Source organism: Nelumbo nucifera, chromosome 7 (assembly GCF_055504915.1).
Source record: "Nelumbo nucifera cultivar China Antique chromosome 7, China Antique-T2T, whole genome shotgun sequence".
NCBI lineage: Eukaryota > Viridiplantae > Streptophyta > Magnoliopsida > Proteales > Nelumbonaceae > Nelumbo > Nelumbo nucifera.
In genome coordinates, this window is record NC_142655.1 from 6514698 (window position 1) to 6531402 (window position 16705).

At 39.0% G+C, this 16705-nt stretch overlaps 3 protein-coding genes across 5 annotated transcripts; 2 read left to right on the top strand and 1 right to left on the bottom strand.

Moving 5' to 3' along the window:
* The first annotated feature begins 274 nt into the window (after nucleotides 1-274).
* Nucleotides 275-2271, top strand: LOC104597378 (protein TEEBE-like). Its single transcript, XM_010258856.3, has 3 exons — nucleotides 275-431; nucleotides 711-1208; nucleotides 1630-2271. The coding sequence occupies exons 1-3, from the start codon at nucleotides 296-298 to the stop codon at nucleotides 2148-2150; spliced, it is 1155 nt and encodes a 384-aa protein (XP_010257158.2). The 5' UTR covers nucleotides 275-295; the 3' UTR covers nucleotides 2151-2271.
* Nucleotides 2272-3173: 902 nt separating this feature from the next.
* On the top strand, nucleotides 3174-5536 carry LOC104597377 (protein TEEBE-like). Its single transcript, XM_010258855.3, has 3 exons — nucleotides 3174-3789; nucleotides 4160-4657; nucleotides 4853-5536. Exons 1-3 carry the CDS (start codon nucleotides 3711-3713, stop codon nucleotides 5374-5376), a joined length of 1101 nt encoding a protein of 366 aa, XP_010257157.1. The 5' UTR covers nucleotides 3174-3710; the 3' UTR covers nucleotides 5377-5536.
* A 4137-nt stretch (nucleotides 5537-9673) lies between these two features.
* On the bottom strand, nucleotides 9674-15734 carry RLF (reduced lateral root formation). Of its 3 annotated transcripts, none has more exons than XM_010258854.2 (6): nucleotides 15512-15734; nucleotides 15235-15324; nucleotides 14755-15148; nucleotides 13117-13251; nucleotides 10068-10118; nucleotides 9674-9911 (listed from the first exon to the last, which is right to left on the bottom strand). In XM_010258854.2, exons 2-6 carry the CDS (start codon nucleotides 15265-15267, stop codon nucleotides 9835-9837), a joined length of 690 nt encoding a protein of 229 aa, XP_010257156.1. In that variant the 5' UTR covers nucleotides 15268-15324; nucleotides 15512-15734; the 3' UTR covers nucleotides 9674-9834. The 3 variants fall into 3 exon arrangements, with proteins under 3 accessions (XP_010257156.1, XP_010257154.1, XP_010257153.1); XM_010258852.2 differs by having other exon boundaries at nucleotides 15235-15308; nucleotides 15501-15734; XM_010258851.2 differs by having other exon boundaries at nucleotides 15235-15308; nucleotides 15512-15733.
* Between the last annotated feature and the right edge of the window lie 971 nt (nucleotides 15735-16705).

Below are 16705 nucleotides of genomic sequence, written 5' to 3' on the forward strand. Positions count from 1 at the left end.
GAGCTAATCACGGCAAACAATGAGGTTCTTGACGTTAGATTTGTTAATTAACAGGTGGTGGTGGGTCCATGAAATACTTCGTTTTCTTTTTAACTTTGTTAGTAACAGGGGTCCAAGACTCCAAGAAATACATTACTCGAGTTGTCGAGAGAAGTCTCTTTTTTTTTGTGGTAATAATTGTCGAGAGAAGTCTTGAGCTTCAATTTCTGCTTTATTCCTTCTTCTTTTTTCTTTAATCACTTTATTTCATCTCAGTCTTTCCAGTATAAATATCCATTCAGTGTCTCTCTTTTCCATGTATAAGAGCTCTCTTCTCTTTGGTTTGTATCCATCTTCCTCTCAGCAAATGAGAATGGCAGAGTTGCTCTCTGTTTGCCTTGTTTTACTCTCCCTCTTCACCACCTCTGCTTTTGCAGCAAAGTATTTAGATGGTAAGTATTGCCTGCTCTATTGTTTAGGTTCCTGCTATCTACCTTGTTCTATTTAACTGGTTCTCTCTCTCTCTCTCTCTCTGCTCAATTGTTTAGATGGTAAGTATTGCAGCAAAGTCTTACTTTTTTTCAATTTCCTACAGCTTTGGTATTACAATCTCTTTAGATGGTCATCTGTTTCCTAGAAACTTGGTTGCTCCAACTGTTCGACATTGCTTAGTGTGGTCTTAGTGTCTCCTCCATCTCTCTTCCTCAACTTTTTTTTCATTTTGTCTTCAGGACTTCTCCCAAATGGCAACTTCGAAGAAGGGCCCAGTCGATCCAATATGAAGAAAACAGTAATAGTAGGGAAATACTCACTCCCCAAATGGGAAATCAATGGGGTAGTGGAATACATTTCAGGTGGGCCCCAACCAGGGAGCTTCTTCTTTGCCGTCCCTCGTGGGGTCCATGCAGTGAGGCTTGGCAATGAGGCCTCTATCTCTCAAACAGTGGCTGTTAAACCAGGATCTTTCTATTCCCTCACATTCGGTGCTACCAGAACCTGTGCTCAGGATGAAGTTTTGAGGGTCTCAGTACCTCCTTTCTCAGGGGACCTCCCTCTGCAAACACTCTACAGCAGCAATGGAGGTGACACTTATGCTTGGGCATTCAAGGCCACTTCTAATGTTGCTAAGGTGACATTTCACAACCCTGGGATTCAAGAGGACCCCACATGTGGCCCCCTCCTGGATGCAGTTGCAATCAAGGAAATCATCCCTCCCTTGCACACTAGAGGTAAACTTCTATTAATCCTTGGTTTTGTTGCTTTCTCCTTGTTTCATTTATCTGTAATTAGTTCTGATATTGGAAGTTGCACATGATATAAAAACTATTTAGTTTATCTGTTTTTGCCTTTTTGGTAAGAAAACTACTTAATTGATCAGTCCAGACTAAAGAGTATATTCAATATTCAACAAACGCTTGTGTGGCAGAGATTCAAAGTCATTATAGAGTAACTTTCCAATCACATAACACCTGGTGAGCTCTATATTCCATCTCATTGATCTTAAATCAAGATCAAACAGATAAATACAGTGAAGAAATGGATCATAACCAAAAAAGAAAAATATTCTTTCTATTTCAGAAGAAATTTTACCAACCCCCCAAAATAACAGAAAAGGCTTACAATTGGTTGTTCTATTATATGTTTTTGCAGGTAATTTGGTTAAGAATGGCGATTTTGAATATGGGCCTCACTTGTTCAAGAACTTCTCCACAGGAGTCCTCCTCCCCCCCAAACAAAAAGACCATGTATCCCCACTCCCTGGTTGGACTGTAGTGTCCCTCAAAGCAGTGAAGTACATAGATTCAAAGCACTTCTCCGTCCCATCAGGATTCGCAGCAATTGAATTGGTTGCAGGGAGAGAGAGTGCCATTTCTCAAGTCCTAAGAACAGTCCCCGGAAAATCCTACAACCTCACATTCACAGTTGGAGATGCCAAGAATGGGTGCCATGGATCGATGATGGTCGAAGCCTTTGCTGCTAAAGAGACCCTGAAAGTCCCATTCCAAGCCCATGGCGGTAGCAAGTTCAAGACTGTGAGTCTCAAATTCAAAGCAGTTGAGCCCAGAACACGGATCACATTTTACAGTGGGTTCTATCACACAAAGCTTCATGACTATGGCACCCTTTGTGGGCCTGTCCTGGATCATGTTAGGGTTTTTCCTGTCTCTTAATTTTCGGTTGTATAATCACCATGTTACCAAGCTACAGTCTACAGAAAGATCCAACTATAATTTTGAATCATAGCTAATGTAACAATCATACTTAATCATACTTGTTGAAATTTTGATTCCAGTAAGTGTTGGTGGAGATGCCTTTGATATCAAGGATTGATGGGTCCCATAAAGAAAACCTAGCTAAGCATCATTCTGTAAAAATGATTCATTCTTTTGTGAGCTTAGGGATCTGATCTCAACTCAGACATGGAGGACCCTGGGCTTGGATTTCAGCCCTTACCCATGTGCTTAGCGTACAAACTTTGTCACTGGCAGACCACCTGAAAGGCAAGACAACCCAAAAGAGATGCAAGTAACCAGGACTGAATTGTGGGCTGTGGGCCAGTGGCTTAATTGGACGGTGGTCTATCTCCTGTTCATCAACTTCAGTTCCCAGTCTTGAAACACACAGGAGTGAAGACCATGCTATTTCATCACATTCCACATGACATGGCCAGAGATCTACACCATCTAATCATATCTACTTTTTCGTCCAGGCCCACGGCCCACAAAATTAAGACCTCTCTGATAACCCAGAAGCCAAGGCCAGCATCAAATCGGACGATGTAATCATCCATATTAACAGTTCAGTCCAGAAAATTACTGCATCAGTGAATTCATAGAAGAATTGGGATCTACTCATAGACTGGTTTGTATGAGAGGAGTACAACAATAAGAACAATGATGGCATTTCTGTAAATTAAACCCAAAATAGTGTCAAAATCCTATGCGTTTATAGTTGCTATCTTGCAGACAATATCTATCCATTTTATGCTTTATCAGTTTATCTTCATACCTCTGCACGTGGGACACGTCATCTGCTTGACCGTGCACACAAATGTTCTTTCCTTTTACTGTTTGACAGTTCGAATGAAGGAGCGTTCTTTGATGGGTTTCTTTTTATTTATTTATTTTTTTTTTTTTTTTGGGGGGGGGGGTTGAATTCTTTTATGGGGTAAAACAGAATAAACCCAAGAAACTGAATCAAGAAGAAATGAGGTATCGTTCATTTAATTCCACATTGGCCATGTTTGGTGTCAAAGAAACAGAATCAACCCAACAAACAGAAACTGTTCAACTTTAGATGAATCACCGAAGATCCAACTAATCACACAATTACTAAAACCAGTGAAGTTTTTATGTCCAGAAAGCGAGAAATATTTTAGATTGTTGAGGTAAAGTTTAAGCAAACTTCCTCATAATTTTAACTTGATTGCCCTCTATACAGTGTACACGTCCCAGACTCCCAGCAATGAAGTATGGACAAAAGGTGAATCCGGAGACACTGAGACAAACAGACAAATCTACTGCAACGTGATTTCTGGTCTGCCTTTTTCTTCCAAACCTCCACGCTCTTGTTTTGCTAAGCAGTAAGCTCCTAAGTTCCCTTACTCTGTAGTGTAACTGCCTTACCCATTTGGTGAATTCTCCATCTCTATATAATGACCAGAGAAGCTCTGTGTTTCTTCCATCCTGAGCCCAGCTAAGACCCCTTCCTTACTTCCTTGCTCTAAGGAAATGGCGGTGTGGCTCTCCCTCTTTCTTGCTCTCTCCTTGCTCTTCACCAGCCCTGCTTTTGCAGTTACCTACTTAGAGGGTAAGAACCAGCCATCTAGTTTGGCTTCATCATCTACTACTGTGTTGGGTTTCTGTTTTCATTTTCTCATGTGCATTGTAGAGATCTAATCCAAGTATTTTGAGATGGGGCTTTTGTGTTTCCTCTTATTCTGCTATCGGAGTTTGTGGCTCCATGTTGCATTTCAATTGTGATGCTTTGGTGTTCTAAACCGTTTTCCAGAGCTGAGATTTCATTATGATTTTATTGATAATGGAAGCTGCTTTTCTGCTTTTGAGTTTCTCAAGTTTCTTCTTCTCCACTGTGTTGATCTGACGGAATGTCTTTAGTTTCTTTGCATTTGTTTGCTCTTTCTATATTCTCTGCTGATCTGTTTCTTTTGTATTTCCAGGACTTCTCCCAAATGGAAATTTTGAAGAAAAGCCCAGTGCATCCAACCTCAACAAAACAGTACTCAAGGGAAAGAACTCGCTGCCTAAGTGGGAAATCAATGGCCTGGTTGAGTACATCTCCGGGGGGCCACAACCAGGTGGCATGTACTTCGCCGTCGCACACGGCATCCATGCCGTGAGGCTTGGCAATGAAGCCTCAGTCTCCCAAACAATCCCAGTTAAACCAGGCTCTCTCTACTCCCTCACATTCGGTGCTTCAAGGACCTGTGCCCAGGATGAAGTTTTGAGGGTCTCAGTTCCTCCTCTGTCAGGGGACCTCCCTCTTCAAACACTCTACAGCAGCAATGGAGGTGACACTTATGCTTGGGGATTCAGAGCCACCTCTAAGTTCGCCAAAGTCATATTCCACAACCCAGGGATTCAGGAGGATCCTGCTTGTGGGCCTCTCTTGGATGCAGTTGCCATTAAAGAGCTCTTTCCTCCAATGGCTACTAAAGGTAAGGAACCCAACTCTGTATCTTTGTGATTGTGGTTTTGAACTATTATTAGCATCTTCTGAGCTAGATCACTGGGTATCTTGTGGAGTGCATTGTATGTTCAGTTATTCTTCATAACATATACACCTCGCTTCCGGGTCCCAATTTGGATATTCTGTTTCTCAGTCTGAGCAATGTTCTCATGCTTGCTTGCAGATAACTTGGTTAAGAATAGTGGTTTTGAAGAGGGTCCCCATTTGCTACAGAACTCCACCAATGGCGTCCTTCTCCCCCCTAAACAGGAGGACAGCACGTCTCCACTTCCTGGGTGGATCATCGAATCCCTGAAAGCTGTGAAGTTCATAGACTCAGCGCATTTCAATGTCCCATACGGATTTAAAGCAGTGGAGCTTGTTGCCGGGAGGGAAAGTGCCATTGCCCAAATCATAAGAACAGTCCCCAACAGATTATACGGTGTCAGTTTCACAGTTGGGGATGCAAGGAATGGCTGCCATGGATCCATGATGGTTGAAGCTTTTGCTGCAAAAGAGACTCTGAAGGTCCCCTATGAATCCCATGGAAAGGGTGGGTTCAAGACTGCTAGTTTCAAGTTCAAGGCAATTGAGCCCAGGACAAGGATCACATTCTACAGTTCCTTCTACCACACAAGGGTTGATGATTATGGATCTCTTTGTGGTCCCATACTGGATCAGGTCAGGGTTGTTCCTGTAAGATATTAGATTTTCTGGACTAATGGTATTATGGCAATGGTCGGTCTATCCTGCTTTTGTATAATTGACCGTTAGAATGTCTCTGTCCGACTTTACATGCCGGGTGTCTCAACTATTGGATGTCTACTGCCCCCTTAAAGAGAGGCTTTTGTAAGGATACTTCCTAAAATTTCTTTCCGGCTGCAACCCTGCAACACGTAGAAGGGTGGGGACTGGGCTACGAGTTAACATCTGCGCCCCACAATGCCCCACAGCACATCTCAGCTGTGTATTGAGAACATCTTGTGATGATGTGTATTATTTTCGGAGATGCTTCCAATACACAGGTGGGGTGCGCTGTGGGCCATTGTGGGGCGCCCCCTTGTGGGGTGCAGATGTGAACTCCTGGACTACTGTCTCCGGTCCGAGCACTGAAGGGCTTCCTACAGCGTGCCCCACAACACATCCTTTCCATGCAATTGGGACATCTCAGGGTGCACCCTATGGAGAGACCCTCTTAAGGGAGGTGCAATTGGACAGGATTTAGTTCAATCCGATCCAGTCCAATATGAGTCCATTGGACCAGGTCCAATCCAATCATATGAATACTTTGAACTATTTTGGACTGATTCAGTTCAATGTTTGGACTGTCCAATCTGTTAAAATTGGTTTTAATTTAGATTGATTTTAACTCAAACCCCATTGGCACCTGTATTCTTGATGGACAAGATATTGATTCAATCCAATATAAGTTTATTATGGAAGGATCAGGTCCAATCCAATCCAATAAATGCTTTGGACCATTAAGTTTGGACTAGTTTAATTCAATATGTCTTATTGGTCCATCCAATCAATTCAAATTGATCTTGATTTGGATGGAATCCTATCCAAAACTGGTCCATTGACACCCCTACCTCTGAACACCCAAAAAAGTTCACTCTTGCAAGGATTTGTCAGCAGCACAAGAGAGGGAGAGAGAAAAGAGAGGATTTGGTTGTTAGGTGGAGCTATAGACGAGTTTGGCTTCAATCAGTGCAAGCCCATGTGCATGAGATCGGATCTGCTCCTCACACCTGGCACCTCACACGCACATTTTATCATGCATTGGGAACATCTCCTGTACTTATTAGTTATTATTCACGGTGGATGTGCCTGTGAGGCGCCCATTTGTAAGGAGCAGATCCCATCACTAAGCTCACACCATTCGAACAACCTCTTTTAATCTTACATCAAGAATATCTTCCCATGAAATAAAACATATAAATACGAAGATATTCCCAATGCAAGGCTGTAAAAATATTTGAATGGGACTATGGGAGTTACACTAATGAAAGCCGATCTTGGGACAGATAGGCTGAGAGAATAGAGGTTGGAAAACAAAGAGAGCGTACAGAAATTCTTGATTCACAAATCACAACGAAAACGACAAGAAATATGATGGAATCATGGAACAAATGTCAGATGGAACAAAGAGAGCGTACAGAAATCCTTGCTCTAAAAAGAGAAGCTTGAGCAAGATGGCACATTGAATCCGCTTTGGTAAGGGGGATACTAATAGTCTAATACTAATCACGGCATTGGCAAATTGCCACATCAGCCAGATAAATGGCCCTACATATTTATGAGGATGATGTGGTGCACCACGAATCCATGATTTGGCTCAGTATCACGGGTAGAATTGTAGACGAGTAGGCCTCTGATGGTATACAATATAGATCCTTACGGTCCCCCTCATCAATCATCACCAACATAAGCATTTCAGTTACCTTAAACTTATTAATTTCATTCTGTCTTGACAACATCTACCGTCTCACACTCTCACTCATCTTGAGATTTGATATCACTAATTATCCATCATCATCTTCTAAGTTTGTCTCAAGAGATCAATGGAGCATCTACCAAATGGCCACAAATTCAATGCTGGAAATTGATATAAGACGGTGATTTCTCAATTAATAAGATTCATCTAGAGGGTCAAAATAAAATAAAGGAAAATTTCCTAATTAGTACCATGTACTTTGGGTCCAGTATCACTTTGATCCCTGAATTTTAAAACGTGACAATTCAGTATCCAAACATTCAAAACATGTCAATCCAGTATCAATCGTTAACTAGTTGTTAAGAAGCATTTAAATCTAATTTTTTAACCACTGAGATGTGACCCCAATTTTCTTGAATAGAAGAGGCAAAGATTTTTTTTCTTTTTTTGGTATTTCGTGCTATGCACCATTAATAACTTCCCCTTAACCCCCTTTCACCACAAAGTGATGTTTGCAGGATTCAATTCTACATCAACGCTAAAACAAACCAACTAACACACCAACGAGCCAGCCCTTAGGTTGTTAAAGAGGCAAGGATTTGGGGTTGTTAACTTCTTGTCAATGTTTAGATGGTTTATAAAGAAAATTAGATGACACTCAAAAAGTATGTCTTTTTCAAATGCCACTTAATGGCTAGTTAACAACTAGTTAATGGCAGGTACTAGATTGACACATTTTGAAAGTTCAAGTACTAAGTTGTCACGTTTTATGGTTTAGGGACCAAAATGGCACTAGGCCCAAAGGACAAGGTACTAATCAGAAATTTTTCCTAAGGCTGCATTTGTTTCCGGTGTAAATACACACTTACACCGATGGAGTTGAGACACGATGGTTCGGTGAGAGTATAAAATACAAACCGGCCATTGTGCCCATTTATACTCGTCCTATTTGGTTAGAGCCTTAGAGGTTGCCCTGTTTTCTAGGGAGATTTATCAGAGAGGGAGACGAATCCCAACAACTATTGGAGATCTTCTTCTCCTCCATCGGTGTTCTCCGACGGCTTAAATTAATTTATTACCTAACCGTTGGAGATCTCCTTCTCCTCCATCGGTTACCCTGTTTTCTCGGGAGATTTATCAGAGAGAGAGAGAGGGGGAGACAAACCCATCAACTATTGGAGATCTCCTTCTCCTCCATCGGTTACCCTATAGCCGCATCCACAGAAACCCACCGATGGAAGGAGTTGTTTTCTAGTTCCTGTCGTTCTCCTTCTCCTCATTTCGATTGGAGATCTCTCCGTTAAATCTCATGCCCGTTAGCAGTGGTGAATCATAGGTTCCACTTGCTTTCATGTTGTCTTAGAGTTGATGTTTTCTACTCCAAATTTGACAGAATAAAGTAGAAGATCGCTAGACTTATAGCGGGAACTTGGAGTTAGCCGGAATGAGAGGAGCATCGGTTAGCAGCGATGAGAGAGATAGCGAGAGGTGGAAGGCGGAGGTGGGTCCAGCGGCAATAACGGAAAGAGAAAAAAAGAGAGGAAGGAGAAGAGAGAGAGATGTAATAAATACATCAATAATACATCGATTATTGATGTAATTAGTTGGTAAAATGTAATTTTACGATTTTCAGTGTAAAATTACATATTTATCAAATGCCTGCAAAATCAAACCGGAGTGTAAAATTTACCCCATTTCGATTTTACACCTCTACCAAATGCAGCCTAAAATAAAATTTGTGAATGGTCTAAAAACAGTCCCTCTAAATGGTCAAAGATATAGTTTGGTTGTCAGCATAGGAAACACGGTAGATGAATGTCATGGTGATTTTCACCATGGAACTACCTACAAGCAAGGATACCTTGAGACTCCATCCCAATTTTCAAGAGTGATTAGAACAAAAGAATAATATGTTGTTAAATTTGGAACTAAAGTAGATAAAAATATGAGAAATTTAAGTTGACTATACGAGGTATGATTAGACGGGTTGAGGATGAAAACAAGATAGAAAAGAATGGGGGGAAAGGGAGAGTTTGTACAACATAAAAATTACTTGGGAGTAAATTAGATAATGGACCTAACATTTGGCATTTTTATGCACAAAATGGCCCCTCAACTCAAACCCATGTTTTCATGCTTGTCAGACCGAGATTTTACTATTGCATCAAGCAATCATCCCTTCTGTAAAATAAAAATAATACTATGTTTTTTCCTAGAATCCTCTAAATTTTTTTTTCCTAGAAATTTTCAGTCTGACATAAAAATTCTTACAAAATTTCGAAGAATACTTTGGTTTCAACCCAGGCCAATACGGTACGAAACTGAAATTTAAATCATTGCGTTTATTATTGCAACTGTGTTCATTCTGTGGGAGTCTTGCCTATCATTCTTAGATCACCAAATGGGACCTCAGACTCCCGCTCATAATCTAATGGGATAAATGGAGATGCTCTTACTGAGACATGAAAAGTGAAACAAAGAGCTTAATTAGGGTTTAATGGAAAAGAAATTGATTACTGGACTACCAGAATAATAATTATTTTGTGTCTTTAAATGGTACGCTATTAGTTTCTATAAAGGACGATTTATTCCCCAGAGTGCATGTCAGCTTTTGGTTGCATGAAAAATAATGTAGTGACATGTATAATTTACCATCTTGTTGAGTGAGTCTATTATGCTTAGTACAAATGGACGAAAATCTTGTCCAATGATTGAAAATTTGTTGCCCTTCATCTGCTATCATCTAAAGTGCCAACCAGGCACTTCTCCATCAAGAATTCAGCATTGACCCAGGCGTGGTATTTATCTGGAATGAAATGTAAGGATAGATAAATATATAGATGGAGAGATGCATAGATACATACATACACACAATGAATCTGCAAAAAATGATTAACAGAACCTATAAAAGATTAGTGAAATAAAAACATTACTACAGGGCAATAAACCCATAAAAGGATACTGAATAAAGAAGTGCAATCTTTTCCGGCCGCCTTCATTAGCATATCAATACCTGAGAGGAGAGAAGGTTAAATTAGGATGATGTCCAAATATACAGTTCCTGTATTTGTAAAACCAGATGAGACATGGAAATCTTAGCCAAGAGTCTAAGACAGGAATAGAGATGGTATTTAAGTTATATAAGAAACTTGCAGACTAATTGTAATAATGAACAAATTGATGAAAGTAAAGAAGATAATAGAGCTTTGACCTTTGGTTAAGAAGTGACGCAAACTAAAGAAAATTGGATAAGTTAAATTTCAGATAGAAATACACAACAGTAATACATGGCAGACCACTACCATACATGATTGTATGGCCCTTATTATATCATTAAATAAAGATACATTAGAACCTTTTGGCAGTTAGCTTGCCCATAATGGGAAAACATCAATCCAAAAATAAAGATACAAGAATAGGCCCTCTTAGTGATCACTGTGCCCATAATGGGGAAAAACAATAAATGAATATCAAAACAGAAGCCCAAAAAATGAAACATTGGAACCTTTTGACACTACAACACTTCATCATTTTTTTCTTCTGAACAGGTAACACCTCCGGTGGTATAATTATGATTTCTCATTATTTAAGAAAAAAGTGTCCGAAGGTACAGGAATGAATGTACAAGATGAATGTCATTTTATGTATCAAAGGCAACATTTCAGACCCCCTTTTCCAGGTATATAATCTTAGAATTCAAAACATATGAACAATTTTAATGGTATAAACTTTTCTATTGACATGTCCATGATTCCATGTTTTCTCATCCTTCTTTTTTAGAAAAAAAGGTAAAGTATTGCATTCAACTTGACAAAAAGTACAAGTGTCAAGTATTGTATTCCATGTTTTCTCATCTCTGCCGAGTCAGGCTCTTAGACATGCATAGGATCCATGTAGCCAACACCATATAATTGGGATAAGGCTTGGATAAGGCCCCAATTAGCATCAATATTGAATGGTCCAATTTTAAGTATTCCTGGAGCTAGTTTGCCAATTCTTTTTACTCAGTAATACATTTGCTCTTTTTTGCTCATTTGTTGTGTGCATTTGGATGGAAGAAAAAAGATCATTATATCCTATCTTCAGTGGGGAACTAACCAAGTATTTCCATTTCCCTTGCTATATAGAATCCTATGAACCTTCTTTCAGTTAGCTTTCTAACAAAGGCCTTCGCTATGTGATTCCTTTTGTGGCATGGCTTAGAGAACATAGAAAACAGGAGGATAATTGGGACCTTAGGGGCAATACAAGAGTTGGACATTCTGGATGGAACTTCGCTAGGAGAACTGATACACAATTTGGGCATTATATCAGGCTAACCACATGCAAAAAATCCAAGGTACTTCCACTTGGTTGCAAGCACTCCACCTTAAGGTGGGAAGTCAATTTCCAAGAAAATGCATTATAAATAAGTGGCTTAAGTGGGAAAGAATTGATTTTCCCCAAAATGAACGGAAGGGGGGAGCTAAGAAGAGACCAGCACCACCTAGTGACACAATTTTTCTTTGCATGGACCTTCTTGAGCCCCATCTTGCTTCTCTGTTATCCTGCATTTGTCTCTCTGATAACTATCCTCCACACTACTTACAAGCCTAAGCCCATGGGGCTCCCCTCCTGATAGCAAAATAAGAGTGCTCCAGAAGATCCACTTTTAGAGTGAGATGTTGATATAATTTTAAATCCCTTTCAGCTTTTAACTTTAAATGTTCTGAAAACTAGATTGAACTGGAAAAGTGAACCACTCAGATTGCCATCTAACCATCCATACCGCTTTGGCTGATATTGAACAATAATTTTCCCAACTGCTCAAAAGTTGGGAAAAACACTGAAACTGTCTGCAGAACCAGATGCTTCCATCTTCTTTACATTGCTTTACCATCACTGCTACATAAACCGTCAGCATAATCTCCAAAATAACAGAATATTAAATCCTTACCTCAATTTAAGCTATTTAAGGCGCTAGAGTTTCATAGAACCTTAAATGGTTGAAGAATTAACAAAAATAATGTTTACGTAAGGCGACCCTCTATAGGTGCCTTGTCGCTTAGGCATCACTTTTGCAACTATATAATGTGTTTGTCTATCTCCTAGTTGCATCAGTTCAAGTAGCTAGTACGATGTTATATAAGGGGACAGGTTTCATGATTTTGGTCACAATTCATTCTGTTTTATGTTTATTAGAAGTTAATAGACCATTATGAATGTGTAAAATGTATCAGAATATAAAAAATAAGTGACTAAAAAGGTAAAATTACAAAGTGGTGCACTTGAGTCCCTTTTGCCTCAAACCAAGAGTGCACATTTTGAAAGTGATGTTGCTTGAGATCAAGTGAGTCACATGCCTAAAAACATACCTTTCCTGTGTACTTACATGCACCTGGAACACACCTTTTAAATACTAGATTAATAGTAGGTATATAGGGTTGTTATATGAGTTATAATCCATAATTGTGTGTTCTTGTGGGTTAAATAAAGGTCCGTCTTAGCTCTACTGCAATTAATAATTGTTTCTTAGAAGTTCCTGAGTCTAAATTGGAATCTATAAAGGAAAGTTAGACCTCTCATGTTGAGTATATAGATAGAACCATTGCAATTTAAATTTGAAGACAAAAAGTTAGGTTCTAGGAAATTATGATTATTATGGAGATGTCTAAGCTATTTGCCACTTCACATGATCTTATTACAAAAACAACAACAATGAACTGGCTTCCTTGGGTCTTCTTTGCATAATAGACCAAGAAGAAAATGTAATAGATAAATAACCGGATTAAAGGTTGGGAAATAGGAAATAGGAATAGATTACCACCAAAAAAAAAAGAAATATATTACAAATTTATTTCTTAGTCAACAACAATAAAAAACACTCAGTAAGTATGAATATAATAACAATCATTCTGATTGAAACCCAAAACATGTATTCTAGAATTTTTAAAGGAACAGGAAATCTGCTCCAACCATCAACATGTAACTACGAACAAAAATAAGAAAAAAATGAGTGATTTAATGCATACCTCCAGGGTGAAATTTCATGTAAGGTGATATATTGTATACGCGACCTTTTAAAACTGTCCAAACAGAACCTTCTGTTTGGTGTTGTTTAACTTCTTCCATAGATATAAGCCTTTTATTTGACTTCCCCTTCAATCCTGAAACAAGCAATATAACCCACAAAACCACATATTATATTATTTTGATATCCCATACAGTAAAGAAACAACATATATTCCCTTGACCGTGAGACATTTTAGGAGAAAAAAACAAAATAATTTTCATTGTCACCAAAAGAATTAAAAAGCCTTTTGACTGCAGACTGATCCCCATTAACCTTTAAATTTCAATTTCTAAATAATAATGTCCTCCCCTTCCCACAATTCCCTTTCCTTTTGAAAGGTTCAACCAGATCTAAGGAGAACCAATTAATCACCAGGTTTCTGATGTTTATAATTTTATATAACATATAAAGCCTTTCTACTTCCAAATTTCCAAAACACCAAACCTTAAGTGCAGATCGCATTTGATGCAAAACATTTTTGAAATAAAACACTAAAATATGAAAACAATGTAAGATTTCACTTAAATCCTATCAACAAAAAAAAATAATAATAATTTCATTGATCTTCCTGAAATGCACCATTCAATCAAAGGATTAACCAAAGGTTACTTTCTGAAAGAGTTTCAAAAAGATGAGCCAGTGAAAATGTCAAGAAGCAAAAAACAAATGTACAAAAAAAACACCAAAAATAAAATTGTCTCAAGCATTTTCTCATTAGTACATGGGATGAAATATTTATACTGGCCAGAGCCACAGAAACTCCATTCAGTATCTTTAAGTGAAAGTTAAACAAATGCCAACACCAAAAAGGAAAATTTTAACAAGAAACAGGGAAAGATAGTGCCAAATTGCCAATTAGGCATAAAGATCTGCAGATGAATGTCATTCTAAAGCTTTAAGTGTAAATTAACTTTATTAATAGGTTCTACAGAAATTTAGCAATCCATACAGTAAGATAGGGTCCATGTGCATGTTGGCACTATATTTCATATAAACTCTCTCTATAATTCGTAAGGGTCTGACCCCTGTTTTTTGTTTTCCCTTCTTTTTAATTGTACACCTTCTTGTGTACCTTTCTCTTTTATTAATGAAATCAGTTACCTTTCTCTCAAAAAACAAAGAAAGCATCTAACTTTTCTGCCTCATATCTTGATTTTTTAGTAGTCTAAATATAAAGAGATCTGTGTGTTCTGAATCTCTGCAAGTTGATATTCCAAACTTAAAGGATTTTTTTTTTGATAAAACTTAAAGGGATTTTTTTACAGCATAAATATATCCTTGATAGATCGAACCTAGGATCAGAGCTATCCATAGACCATAGGCGGACTTGTAGGGACTAGGGAGTAAGGAGTGGAAAGTACACTTATCCTCAAAAAGGTTGATTTCCATTTTCAAAATCCATTAAGTGTTTTATTTTAAAACATCTTTTCTTTTCTATTTCTACAAGTTCCTCATACGAACTTATTCAAACAACTATTAATAGACAGATTTACACGCATCTCCAGTTCAAAATCAGAACTCTCGTTAGTACTAATCAACTGACTAACCTTACTCTAGAACTAACTTCAACAACCAAAAACAAAAAATCGTCAAATACCTGCAAGGTCTGGATGTGTGTTTGTAAGTCTTAACCAATCCACTTGGCTAAACCCCTTCTCGAAAGGGACCTTAGCACGAGCTACAGGCTTTCTGTTAACAGTCTTCTGTTCCTGTGGAACACCGGCTGAAGCTCCAACATTTGTTGAGACATTTTGTTTTGATGATTCACTCGAAGGTTTTGGAGGCGACGTGTCAGTGACATTAAAAGACAAAGAACCAACTGTTCCCTGCTTCTTAAAGGAAGCATTTTGCGACGCCTGATCTTTCCACAGAATACCATCTTTCTGTTTAACACCAGCGCTATTTGAGAGATTATCTTTCATAGTGATACCACCAATCTTGGGAAGAATCTCCTCTGCTCCCAGACCATCCTGATTTGCGGGTGGAGCAACCTAAAAAAGAACTCCCATGAAGTTTTTCTGATGCAAGCAGATTACAGGCATGCAAAACCATTCAACGGGAGTTACACTAAACTTGCCTGACAAAAGGTGAAATCATCATCATCTGCCATATCAATTTCAACAAATTCTTGTGTTTGCACCAAGTATTGATCTGAAACGAAAAATCTCTTCGTAATCTTAGTCAGGTTGTTTTGCTTTGGTGAGAGATTTTTATTATGATTGTACAGAATTAACGAACTTAAAAGCATCACAGGTGAAAAGGGCATAAAATTGAGCATATAAATCAAAACATAGAAAGAAGAAAAGTAAAGAAATAAAATGAAAATCAATCAAACAGGTTCACCTGAAATTTACCTGAACCCTCAACGCACGGTAGCTGGTTATCCTGATCAATTTGCAATTTTAGTCCAACTTGATTGATTCTTCTTCGCCTTTGAGTGGGGAGAAAAAATCAGGAATATTTACAATGGAAAATTTGAAAAAGGGAAGAGATAGAAGCGAAAATTTTGAAAAACTAGGGCTCCTTAATGCACAGAGCTGAGACCATGAATGAGTTGTAGGGGGAAGGAGGAAGTTCGACATTGGGCATTGTAGAGGGGAAAGAAGCTTTTGTTGGAGTTACGAAACTACCCTCCAGTGTGAGCGGGAGCAGTGGTACGGACTATGGAGACACGGAGAGCAATCTCCCTCTGGCGAATCAAGGGGCGCCACGCCACCTAAGCTGAGGTGACGATGGAAGTACTACAGATGTACGGATTAATGATGTGTTTACATATGATTGGGGTTCATAAATAGTTGTACACGCCTTGTTTGCACCAGATCCGGACTCGAGTTCTGCATGCATCCTCTATGTTGACTGGCCAAAGGCAACTGGGCCGCTGCTTTCTTGCCACGTCTTCCTACACATGAAAGAAGGGAACGAATTGACCTATACCCCACCGGCCCACCACATATCATTGGGCTGTATTGGGCCGTTAGCGGTTGGATTAGGTGTTTCATTAATAAGATTGGTGAGATTTGGGCTCCAACCCAACCCAATTTTAGATGGATTGGATTAAGGTCGAAACCATGGTACCTGGGAACCGATTATGGCTCCGAGTCCAGCAATCCGAGAACCGTTTATCTGGGATTTGGACCAGATGGTCATACCATTTGACCAGGGAATTGGTGGTCAAAACATGGTTGAAATTTGGACAGTCGGAAACATTAGGATATGTTTGGTTTGAAGGAAAGGATAGGGAAGGGTAGGAAAACCTTTACAAACATGGAGAATATCGGTCCACACAAGACCCTCACAGTCCCTTACAATCATGCATTGAGAATATCTCACTGTAAAAAATATATACAAACATGAAGATATTTCCAATGCACAGCTGCAAAAAGCTATAAAAATACTGTGAGGATAGTTGTGTGAGAACCAAATCCTGAAAAGTCATTGACAGAGTGGTAGAGCATTGCCAAGAACACTTATGCGAACACAGTTGTTTGCACAAAAACTAACGACGTATTTGGGCTTAGGCCCCAGGATAGGCTCAGGTTGATCTAATA

Bases quoted from the DNA above. Each gene is read 5' to 3' on its own strand.
- RLF (XM_010258854.2), bottom strand. From the start codon at position 15,267: ATGGCAGATGATGATGATTTCACCTTTTGTCAG. The intron at 13,252-14,754 runs GTATTTGACGAT...TGCTTGTTTCAG, and splicing joins CACACATCCAGACCTTGCAG to GATTGAAGGGGAAGTCAAAT. The intron at 10,119-13,116 runs GTATGCATTAAA...CTCTCCTCTCAG, and splicing joins CATGAAATTTCACCCTGGAG to GTATTGATATGCTAATGAAG.
- LOC104597378 (XM_010258856.3), top strand. From the start codon at position 296: ATGTATAAGAGCTCTCTTCTCTTTGGTTTGTATCCATCTTCCTCTCAG. The intron at 432-710 runs GTAAGTATTGCC...TTTTGTCTTCAG, and splicing joins TGCAGCAAAGTATTTAGATG to GACTTCTCCCAAATGGCAAC. The intron at 1,209-1,629 runs GTAAACTTCTAT...ATGTTTTTGCAG, and splicing joins CCCTCCCTTGCACACTAGAG to GTAATTTGGTTAAGAATGGC.
- LOC104597377 (XM_010258855.3), top strand. From the start codon at position 3,711: ATGGCGGTGTGGCTCTCCCTCTTTCTTGCTCTCTCCTTGCTCTTCACC. The intron at 3,790-4,159 runs GTAAGAACCAGC...TTGTATTTCCAG, and splicing joins TGCAGTTACCTACTTAGAGG to GACTTCTCCCAAATGGAAAT. The intron at 4,658-4,852 runs GTAAGGAACCCA...GCTTGCTTGCAG, and splicing joins TCCTCCAATGGCTACTAAAG to ATAACTTGGTTAAGAATAGT.